We start from the raw sequence: 12,690 nt of genomic DNA on the forward strand, positions 1-12,690 counted from the left end.
ACACAAAGCCATACATGCACATGTGCAAAACTATACCTCATTTTCACGTTGGTGACAATACCAAACCCGTAAGCAGGCTATGCCAAAATATGCTGATTTCAGTACTGCTATGTTCCTTCCTCCGTCTGAATGCTAATTAGGGTAATCAAACCTGCACTGCCGTTAACCCAGCATTTACCAAACATCAATCCGTACTTAGGTCATAAAACATCTTGTAAAGCTTTGGGAATGCAGGTCATGCCAGACTCAGTAACCTTTTATTACTGTAACATACTGAACACTAGCAATGTAAGATTTGCAATGCTACCGTCTCAAACTTAAAGGGTTTGTGCTAGACGGCATATAGTTCAGTTCATTAGTGGAAATAAAGTAAAACCTCTTACAAACGACATCGGATGGTGACTAAAACGTCTGCCTGTTTCCAAAATCATATCTAGCTGCTTGTGTAACAGCTTCTAGGCATTTCTTAAATGACACCACTTCTTACATGTACATTTTCTTCAAGATACAGTGCATCAACAAGTTTCATTGTCAATCTGACCCTTATCAAGAAATAACCTACTGTAAAAAATAAATGAACAAAAAAAACAAAACAAGTCAATACATTTAGGGGCATCTACACTTGACTGTTGGAAAACTGTTAACGGTCCAAATTGTCTTGCTAACTCTGTAAATAGTTTCATCAGGTAATGTTTGATCAGTTAGACACAGTTTTCATCAGCGATCATTTTACACTGACAAAGGCAGCAGAGAAGAGTATGGAAACATTTGTCTACCAGAAATATTAGGCTGTGTACATAAGAAAACTATGCTGTCTTTCTAACTTCAGACTTTCCAATGATAGCAGTGCAACTTCAGGGGTTGGTACAATGTATGTCTTAAGCACCTATCTCATCATCTTAAGATTGCCGTACCTGTTACCTGCACACCCCATTACACCTGGAGATGTCTTCATTCACTAAAGCAGTTACTTGGTATTCTGAGCCACCTCCGCGGGTCAGAGCAATGTGTTTTCCACCCCATTGGGTCTGCTACACTGTCAAACAGAACTCCTCATCTTTAATGCCATGCACAAAATGCACCAATGACACATTGGTGGTACACTTTGTGCTGTAAGATTCTCGGCATAGCTAAGACCTGAAAAGAGCTAACATCACTAATAGAAACAGGCCGAAATTGCGGTAACCCCAATTTGCCTGATGGTGTAAGGTCTAAGGTGTGACAGAAAGGGCCATCAACATGGATCTCAAGAAACATTTCCTGTTACCACCTAGCTAAATTCTGTACAACACATACATCAATGTCACACAAACACAATTTGATGTCTTTTAACCTTGTCCAATGACAAATGCCAAATGGTTATGAAAATAAGTCATTAAGGAATTGAAGATACTGTTTTTATAACTCAATTGGACTACTATAATAACAATATTGGGAGTATCAGACATTTTAGATGTCCATTTGACATCTTTCATCAATTACCAAAAATTACTTCATTTCTTTCACTGGTAAAAGATGTTGGATGGAAATCTGGAATGCCTGATACTTTCAATACTATAATCCAATTGTACAGACTGAATTACAAAACAGCATGACAATTTATTATGTCTACTTAAATGTCTACTTACTCCTGGAGAGGACCATCCCATGTAGACATAGCTGACAGCTACAAAATAGGCAGGAATTTCTGCACCATGCTGTAGGAACTGTTACAGTACAATGTTCTCTCTGCCTATGAATTCTACATGCCACACCACATGCAGCATATTTCATACAGACATACGGATGAATGTATGACTTATTTACCAGTTGTTTTATCTTGTTACGCCGTGTTGCCTGCGGGTCTGGGCATTAGTGGAGAATGAGTCTGCACTCCTGCCTTACTGACGGAATGCAGAATGAAGACCTGAGGCTGCACAACCTTATTTCATGGTATTCAGACACAAATAATAAAATAAATGCTAAATTGGAATACCTAAAGCCACCTATCTAGTCCCTTGACCTTCAGGTAGTAATGGGGGACAAGGTAGACATATAGAATTGAAAGATTAATCTTAAATTTTGATTTCTTCAATTCTAATTTCATTTTGGTTTCTTCCTTCCTTTGTACTTTGAACCATCCCAAAACAAAGAAAACAAATTGGCTTAGATACTGATCACTTGATAATTATTTATATTATCTATCAAATACAGTCCTTTTCTAATTTACTACAAAAAACGATGCAGCAATTCCTTTTTTCTAATTCCAGTGGTTTAAAATTGACAAAGAAGCTCTTAGCAACCTGGTCCAAGATCACATTGTCAACATCAGGGCTTGAGATCCTTGTCCATGCATATTTCAGTGTTCTGACTACTCGTGTTGTGATTTGTACATAATGTACGACTGGTGGGGCCATCAACACTTTGAAAGGGTGGTGATATCAGTCTCTCGTTTGCACTTAGGCCACACTTATTCAATTTGTTGGTTCACAGATTTTTAAAGTTAAAATATAGCAGGCGGACATCATAAATGCAACACCATAAACCTGAGTGCAGCTGATCCTTTGGCTTTGCTTTCATGTTTTTCCAGTTAAGCATATTTTGTTCTTTTTTGAAAATCTGTGAACCAAGAAATCAAATTGGGGTCACACTTAGAGCAACCAACCAAACCTCTGAAAGGGACTATGAAGATATCCTAGCTGATGCTGTACTGGCTGAAAGCCTGACACAGTCCTTACAATGTGGCAACTTATAAAGTTACAAAACTGTTTGTAACACCATGTGGCAGCATGCAGCCTAACACTGGGATTTGTATCCAGATTAAGAGATAAGTCAATGAAGGTTTAAGTCATTCTGGTAATAAGATATACCACATGGTAATTTCTTAAGAAACTGGATATGATTTTGGAAACGGTCAGACGTTTCAGGTAGAATGCAATTATACCTTTCATCAGTGACACTGTCTGAAACGTCTGACCATTTCCAAAATCGTATCCAGTTGCTCAAGTAATTGCTATTTGGAAGTTATGTCACTACTTTGCTCAAAGACAGCCACATAAGCACATCTCAGTACCCATCACACCTTTCAAAAAGTACCTTGACACCAGGGCTCTAGCCAGCTCGAAATTTTTTTCCGTCAGCAAATTCCCATTGTCGCGAAAACACTATTCAAGGAGCTAGAGAGACTGAACTGAGACCTTGAAAAACGGGTTTTTAATGAGATTATCGTCTTCGAAAGGGCACCGACACACATTATCAACAATCATAACAATAGTAAAACAAACAGTGTGTGGCTTTTACGGCGTCCCCAAGCCGCCTGTAGCTTCCACCAAGGATTTTTGTCCATCAAGGTTGACGGATTGGTTTAAAAATTTTTCCGTCACACGGATTGACGGAAAAACGGACGCTGGCTAGAGCCCTGCTTGACACACTCCAGTGCATGCTGACCAAATGAGAAAAAAACCCAGCATGCCAACCCCTGACACTGTCTCCTTTTACAAGGTACAAATTAAACTTGCTTGTAACACCATGTGGCAATGCTAAGCTTATATATTGCTAAGCTTATATACTATCATTTATTAGGATTTGCATTCATATGAAGTCATATCCCCATGCTAGCTTCATTTCTGATCATTTTGCCAGAATAGTCCCCTTAAGGGCCCCATCTATCGATTCGTGCAAAATCACCAGCTAGGCAAAAATGACTTTTGAGTTGACTCTCAGCGACACCCACGTGCATCCTTCCCTGTGACATCCCGGGATCCATAGATGAGTTTTTCAATAATTCTGGTCTCGCTGACTGCACAGGTGACAGATGGTGCTGCTCGACCCTGAAATTTGGTCAGAAGTCGACTTTCGTGGCCCGTAACACGCACCTGTAAGTCATCACCTGTCCCATGCACGGTGGTGGCCTATAACACGCACCTGTAAGTCAGCACCTGTCCATGCATGGTGCTCAGGCTGGAAATACGTGTACCTTTCCCATAACACGCACCTGTATGTCATCACCTGTCCCATGCATGGTGCACAAGCGGGAAATACGTGTACCTTTCCTGCATCGGTGCAGATACCATTCAACATTAACCAGTAGTGCCCACCATATACTGGTAAACACTTAAACTGCACTACTCTCTGGTAACCTCTTTAGAAAGGAAAAATAAACAAACAAAAAATAAACCTCAGTGCTTTGAAGATCTGATGCTTCAGGAACTTCAAGTGACAAGTAATTTGCTACTGTAAGAACATATTGAGTAGAATTTTTTACCTGCATGATTTGGACTTGCGTGAAACGTTATGACGCCCGCTCTCATAATTTCGTCTGGTACCCTAAGACTGGCACATCAAAAACTGACCCTATGGAGGCCCTGTCAAGAATGTGTTCATACATGTGCATCATAGATAACTGATGCTCTCATAATAGTAGATTCATTGTTCTAATGTAGCAGAATTATGTGCAACATTCAATGTAGCGTTGTGGGCTAATTCTATTTTTTACCAGTGCTAATTAGGTGCAGGCTGACATGACAATACCTGCAAAGGTCTAGTTCTACCACATGTACCTGCACTAATGCAAGAGGTACTCCCAGCCCTGACTACCAAGGTTAGGCCACATCAATTTAATAAGTTGGTTCTCAGATTTGAAAAAAAAATGCTTACCTGGAAAAACATCAATTTTAAAGGACCAGGTTTATGCCTTGGTGCCCTCAGTTTTATGGAGTGAATACTGTAATATTCAAGTTTTCCTCCCTGCCCTCTGCTTTTATGATATCCGCTTCTATTTTTTCAAAATCCGAGAACCAAATAAATCAATTGGTGTGGCTTTACTCAAAAACAATTGCTCAGCTGCCCGTTTGTCAATACATCAATACAGGTATAATGACTGGGTATGGTGGGTCCCATGGGAAGATATAATGCTCTATGTGATGTATAATTCCTTACATGGATTCAGCTAAAGGATGGGGCAGCAGCATTTGAATTGGATTTAGAAACAAAAGAATCGAGACTCGACAAAGCAAATTATGACTATACAAGAGGAGCAAAAATGTTCCCGGCCATCCCTACTGTCAATCTGGTCAATGGATTAACCTGATGGATTAGTATAAAGAAGAAGCTTCTAGAAATTAGTTATATCTTACAGGCTATGTGTGTATATATTTGCTAAGGTTAAATAGCCTCTCTGAAAATTAGAAAGTCAAAGAAATTTCTTGCTTCATCATCTGTCACTGACTTTGATTGACTGATGTTGGGTGAATCTCTGTCTCTGCCACCCAAACCACCATGGCCCCCCAGTAGTCTCCATCTTTACCACACTTTTAGATCGAACCAACAACTCTTCTGGCATACCATGTCCAATAGTGATTTATGAGGATAATCATGGGCAGTGGCCATAGATATCCAGACCCAGACCTGACCCTGTCCACCCCTTGCGTCCGCTAAAACATACATCATGTCCAGACAAACTGAGTGGTGACCCTGACATCATATCTATCACAGTACCAGCTACTAAGCCAAGTCCTAACTGGACCAGTCTCTACCACAAGCTACTTGTAAAGGTTAGGTTTTAACTGACCATTTTCTGGCACTTTGTAGGTGTCAGAACAGGAAAGATCTAGAGTCTTCTTTTATGTCGATGAAGGTAAGACATCCAAGCAACTGGATATGATATGGGAACCGGTCATACATTTGACAGTATTGACAATGAAACATCTGTGTGACCGTTTCCAAAATCATAATATTATCCAGTAACTGAGTTTCTGGAGAGTGTTATAAAATTCCTAAGTTCTAATATACTTAGTGTATACTAAGTAACATCAACTTGCCTTTTCAATTTTGATTCTTCTATAATAAATCCAGTCAATTATATCTGAGATGTTTTTTTCAAATTTCAGATAAATTCTTTTTACCTTGGTCATTGCTGATCAATCAATCACAAGGATAAGAACAAAACAAACAAACAAACAAACAGACAGAATTCACATGCCATATATAGAGAAGCATACTCACACAGCCCACTCGATGGGTTCAGACTTGATAGAGTGGTACAGCGCCTGCAAGGAAAACACACAGGTTAGACACAACAATCATCTCATCTTAACGAGAAAACACATGGGTTAGACATAACAATCATCTCATCCTACCGAGCTATCTTTACGAGGTACAGTCAAACTGCCCAACAAGACCACTCAGATGGTTGCTATAAACAGGCTTTAGTATCTTCTGCAGTTGGATACAATCATGTAACTCACAGTTTTATCATGTAAACATGTAATCAAAACAGAATCTAATACACTCACACTCAGGGACCAATCTGGTCTATGTGGACAGGTGGTCACTATGAACAGGATTCTTAATACTTGTGTCAATGGGGAAATTCTCAAAATTCTGTAAACTTAGCTTCATGATAATTTATGATTTTCTGAGACTATGCCAATCCAAGCCACGGGCAGTTCACAGGATAACTTTGGTGTAACACACCAGCTTTGCAGGCACGTGACACGATAGCAGCTGGTTATATTCCACTAAACAACATGTCACACCTGACCTTTGCACATCTGAAATTGTTGACAGCTTCGTGTGGATGCTCCTACAGTACTTGGTGGCAATGACTTCCACTTTACAATAGACTCATAAGAAATGAAGCAGAATGGAGCTCTCCCACACCAATAATAGAGCCAGAAGACAGGATAAGATCAGGTCTAGCAGGAAAACTTCAATATTACTTCTGACAGTAACAACTGTGTGTTTCAGGATACAAACTTTCCCAAAGATCCGTTCTCATGATGATCTGCTGAATCAGCATAATCTCCCGAATCCTAGAATCAATGACTGCAGTGGGTGTGGACTTACTGCATCCACGAACATCCTGACAATTTGATCTCCTGTGTGCCTTCAGACGATGCAAAACCTCACAGCAGAAAATAGAAGCGTGCACAAAGGGAGGGGGGATCTGTTTTATGCATCTACTTGGAACCCGACACGCCGCAACGTGATACGTCTTCCACCCGCCATTACGTTACCGTGACGATGACAAAGCAGCGGGCAGAGTCCTGAAATCTGATTACCTATGCAGGTAATTAAACACCTGGATTAGATCAATTGATGTATCAATGAGAGGCAGGATTGTGAGGAGCTAGGGGTGTAGGGAACAGGCAAACTTCACAGCAGCTTTCACAAAGTAGTTGGGTTGACTTCAGTTTGGAAGATTTTTAAAAACATATCAGGCAGCCAAATAAAAGATTGGAGTCAATTTGAATTTCATTTTGCATTCTTTTGGTGTTGGAATCAGAAAAACTATCATTGCAAAATCTATATACATTATGCTTATGGAACAGAAGTTATGCACCAGTAGATGCTGTACCCTGTACCTTGTCAATTGTTGTGCAATAAAGTTATCATTGATCTGACAATACAATTATTATATTGCATTACCTTGGGAATCAAAGCATGGGGGGAGAAATTGGATGACTTGAACGGAAAGAGATTAAAACCATTGGGACAATACAAAGTGAAATTAAGCTGTGGACAAAGGCTAATATTCCAGAATTCTATTGTACTAACAACAACAAAAGACAGAGGAAAACTCCTGAAATTTCCATAAAAAAGCAATACTTCCACTGGCAACAGCGACCACTGTGACGACGAAGAAGCCATATTAATTGTACCTTGGTCAGGTGAATGATAAATGCACAATATTGATCGAAAAAGCACCAACATTGTTCAATTCTCAACATGCATGTAGCTGTTCGAATGTAACCACTCGGAAAATATAAGACATTTCTCTAATATTGGTACAGGCATAATACTGTAAATGCAGAAATGTTCGCGGTGGATTAATGTTTGCGGTTTTCGCGGTGACCACTTTACCGCGAACTTAAATCCACCGCGAACATTTTTCTATAATGGTATTAGACTGCAGTCTATGGTGTTACCGCGAACTTAAATCCACCGCGAAAAGTCCCTTTTCCCGCTACCGCGAAATTAAATCCTCGCGAACTTAAATGCATTTACAGTATGGCATAATAAGCGAAACTGCCCAAACCCACAGAGGTTAACATCCCACTATGCTAAGTAAGGATGTCGTACAAATAGTGCAAACATGCACCAACAATAGTTCAATCCACAACATAGGTGTCCAAATGAAACCACTTGGAAAAATGACATATTTCCCCAATATTGGTACAGGCAATATAACATGGCATAATAAGTCCAAACCCACAGTGGTTAACATCACACTACACTAAGTAAGGATGTCCTGTAAGTGGTGCAAACATGTGAAGCAAGGCTGAGGAACTCACTTCATCAATCTCATCGATAGCCTTGGGTGCCCGCAGGTTATAAAAGTTGTAGTCATCCTCAAAGGAATTCATTCTGCCTGCAACACCCCTCCACTCTCCAGCACAGAACCCATGAGATATTCCCCACACATGAACCTGCTAGAAGAAGCAATCCGAGGCGAGAGGCACCGGCGAAACAAGTCTGCGGATCGCTCCAGCGGCGCTGACCCGCGTTAATGACGACGGACGCAGCTATCATGGATGCATGCCCCGCGCGGCTCGGGCGTCATTAATACGGCGCAGAGGTGCTAAGTCGTTGGATTCCCACGCCAGGCTGCCGGCACCTCCACAAATAGCACAGTTCATCAAACGGGCCGGCGTGACATCACCAATACTCCAATCACATAACCGGCAGGCTACGGAGGTGGAATGCACCTGCAGGAATGCTGTGCTCAATTTTTCATACTTTCATTTGAATTTTCTACCTGCATATCACTGCAAGTTGTAAGAAATACAACCCTTTATTGTACCATTTTGCTGTTGGTATTGAAAGTTTTTTTGGTCATTTTTTCTTTGCTTCAGCCTTGAACTTTGGTAATTCTAATCTTCAAAAGTATATTTCTCTTGAATTATTTTTTCTTGCTGCCAACTGATGATGATTTGGTTGGAATGATTCATAAGGAAAGGACTTCACATGACTGTGCACTTTTTCATATCTCATCATTTTACCCGTATAGCAAAACACCTTAGATTAAGCTACAAATCCAAATCCACATCAAAATACATGTATCGGTGGGCAAAAATCAAAATCTCTATCGACTCTTGTAAACAGGATGAAAATTAAATCTGATATTCGTATATCGGAATACATAAATGGCATATGGCAGACTGTTATAACGATAATCTCAAAAGTTTTGACCTCTAAAAACCTTACAAGCTGAAATTAACGTTGTGCATGATGTGTCATCATAAAACAAATCACACATTAAGGCACCATCTGGGCCATAAGAAATGATGTATAGTATAATAGTATATTACATCTCTCTCATACAAACAAGCAATTATATAAGTGGTTTGACTACAGATGTAAAATAATGAATTTCAAAGCAACCCATAATTAGTTCCAAATGATTTAATTAACTCTTCATATTAATTGCAAGTTTGCATAACCAGCAGTATTTTGTAAGGTTGCCCATTACATATTGCCCTATATTATGACTACATGTATATCTATTTCATATATTTGGACTCAATAATGTATGTGTGTTGTAAAGTTGATTTATCCTGATTTGAACTGTACATTGATTATGATATTCCTTCTTGTATTTATGTGTATTATGATTTGATGTATCATTGTTATGTTTTAGGTATGGTGGCTTTGAAAAGGTGTCCTTTGACACCTGTTCCGCCATACCCTCCATTGTCAGAGTGGAGAATCCAAATAGATAAATAAAAATAAAAATATTTACAAGGATTCTATTCGAGGTAGAAGCTATTTCAGGTACTGAAATGATTTTTCCTGTATCCTCCTGAACTGGTGCAGGTAACATCCAAAATCAATCATCACAAAAAATTTATCTGAGACTGATGAGGTACGGATTGAATTGAAAGCTATCTAGAAACCGTCTAATTCTTTCTTTTTCATTTCAATTTAGGAATCAACAATCAGTATAGCAACCAAAATCCACATAAATTAGATAGACCAGTGCATGGACCAATATAGGTGCAGGTAGCTATCAGATATACCTAGACGCAATCCCCAATTTCACCAATACTAAGCTGCATAACGGTAGTCAACATTGTTGAAATGTTCCAATTGTAAACTTTATAACTGTATAAGGATCAGGAGACCAATCGATATTGGTAAGCATTTTATTTCGTGTATGGATATAACGTTTAAAATTGTAACATAATAAACAGTGACATTTTGAGCCTTATACTTCCATGTGGAACCTTCCAGACTGTGCAGAGAGTCGTCACAGATGGAGCATCAAGTTCCCATTGATCCAGCTTTGCCTCCGCTGGGGGTGAAGAATAGCGGAGCAGGCCGGGGATCGAACGGATCAAATTACGCACCAGAACCAGCCGGGCGGAAAATGAGAGCCCAGAACGGGGACATCTGGGTAAATCACTCTGACGCACTTCACGAGTCAACTTCAACTTGAGGAATATGTGTGTCGGTTTAGCTAAGCAGGACGTTTTATAAAGATGTTTCTAGGTCTTCTCTATGTATATATGATAGTTTGGGAAATAGAGAGCGGTGATATCATTTGTAAAGTTGGTATCACATTTTTGTATTAATGTTTTGTTACTTTTAATTTGAAGAATATCTTATCATGTTAGCTCGAACTGCATGAGACATTTCACTCAGAAGATATTGGATTACCGAGGAGGAGCAAGAAGGTGTCAATAAGATAAAACCACTCAGGCTCAATTAAGCGTTGCTACGGCATCACAGACTTGTGATAAGTAAGCTGTCCAATAGTCATGCAACATCACTCATGTGAAAGTCTTTCCGTGTGAATCCAATTTGAAGAAAACAAAAGCCAGCCAGTCAGAACGTTCAAACCAATGTCTGGCTAATCAGCACCAACAAAAGGGACATTCAAACCAACAGCCAGCCAATCACCAACAAAGACACAGGCAACCAATCCAGCAGCAGCCTCTTTGCATCAAGGTTTGGGGATTCGAACCAATAGCCAGCCAATCAGCACCAAGGAGAGGGAAATTCAAACCAACAACCAGCCAATCAGTACCAAGGACAGGGACATTCAAACCAATAGCCAGCCAATCAGCAACGGGGACATTCAAATCAGCAACCAGCCAATCAGAACCAAGGACAGGAACATTCAAACCAGCAACCAGCCAATCAGCACCAAGGACATTGACATTCAAACAAATCAAATTGCTCAACACCAAGTTTTCACCTCCTTCAAACTGTATTATAACCCAGAAACACAAAGACAAGCAGAAAGAACAGTTCACTTCCTTGTGGTTAAGAAAAAGACATTCCCTGCGCACATTATCAGCTGTATCACTGTCTGCCTTTCAGCAATTCATGAAAAATTCAGTTTTCCATTTTCTCTATCCATTAGGCTGATGATGGTGGGATGAAATATGCAGGAGTGGAATTTCACAGTCCCATTCTTTACGTTGTGATAAAAACGTTGATACAGTGTTATAGCCAACCTGAAAATTTTTTTCCATCTCCTGGACTTTGAACGGAAATCTTGTCAAAGGAGCTACGGTCCAAAGGGGTCAAGGGGCATGCTCCCCCAGGAAAAATTTGTAATCTAGACCCTCTGAAATGATATTTCCTTTATTTTATGGGTCAAATTTTGCTGACAGACTCTGCTTGGTTGAATTAGTCTAAGAATTTTTACATGACGATTTTTGTCCTTCACAGAGGACAGAATTGGCAAAATTTTTGTCCGTCCCCAGCGTCAAAATTCCTTCAAAGGACGGAAGGACGGATGCTTGCTAGAACCCCCAGGTAAGCTTTGTGGTTCAGGCAGGACTCCACATGTGGAACACTTCCTTCTCATTACCACAGAAACTAAACCACTGTGAATGCAGATTAAAAACCGTATGGTTATAGATTTTCAATAAATAATCATCTGGCATGAAAGAGCACAAGGTAATGTGCAGCGGTCTGGATGGCGGCTCTAGATAAAAGAACAAGTAAAAAGAAGATATATCTCTCCTTTCAACTCTTAAACCTAATATATTTATAAGTGTTACTGGGTCAGCTCTCTCTCTGCTAAATCAAGATGACCTTATCATTGTTGGGGCTGAATCACAAGGGTTTGGAGTGGCTGCAATTCAGTGCTAACTCAGGAGGACCTGGAGGGATAACCTACAAGCATATTAAAAGGAAAGTTCACGAACAAACACACACTGAGCCTGAGCCAGGTTGTCTACTAGTAGGTGCTTAGGCCAGGAACTGGCTCCTCTGGTCTTTCTGATAAGGTTCCCCCACATTGCAGGGTCTCGTCATTCTTGTGTCCTAGCTTCAGCTGACTTTAGACTTAATCCAGTACCAGTTTTACGACCTGGTCTTTTTAACACTGAGGAGGTCTTTCTGGGGTCTGGGGTTTTCAAAATCCTGATGGGAAACTTTGTGGACTAAAAGTATTATCCAGATGGCTTCGACAATGGCGTGCTCTATTGTATATTTAGCTGTGACATTTGATATGCGGTCACAAAGTGTGATGCAGAGAATTGCTCTTAGGCATCTGATTTTAAAAGCAAATAGGAGGATTTCACTTGTTTTGTGTCACATATTAAGACCCAGTCTTGAACAGCATTTGTTTTTGTAAGGGCCCTCTTGGAAAGAGTACATTACATAATAGATTAAATATAGAAGTATTATTTGGGGTATATTTCTGATAAAATTGTGAGAGTGAACAGTACTGGTATAAGCTTATGCTTCCACCTA

General features: G+C 39.9%; 1 protein-coding gene across 3 annotated transcripts in view; it reads right to left on the reverse strand.

The window, feature by feature from the left end:
* LOC118411386 (PH and SEC7 domain-containing protein-like) overlaps positions 1-12,690 on the reverse strand; it is a 113,045-nt gene that overhangs the window by 22,722 nt on the left and 77,633 nt on the right. For all 3 annotated transcript variants that reach the window (XM_035813644.1, XM_035813646.1, XM_035813647.1), the window contains one exon: positions 5,983-6,026. In XM_035813644.1, the coding sequence (XP_035669537.1) occupies positions 5,983-6,026 (44 nt within the window). The remainder of the gene's footprint in view (positions 1-5,982; positions 6,027-12,690) is intronic.

This window comes from Branchiostoma floridae, chromosome 3 (genome assembly GCF_000003815.2).
Source record: "Branchiostoma floridae strain S238N-H82 chromosome 3, Bfl_VNyyK, whole genome shotgun sequence".
NCBI lineage: Eukaryota > Metazoa > Chordata > Leptocardii > Amphioxiformes > Branchiostomatidae > Branchiostoma > Branchiostoma floridae.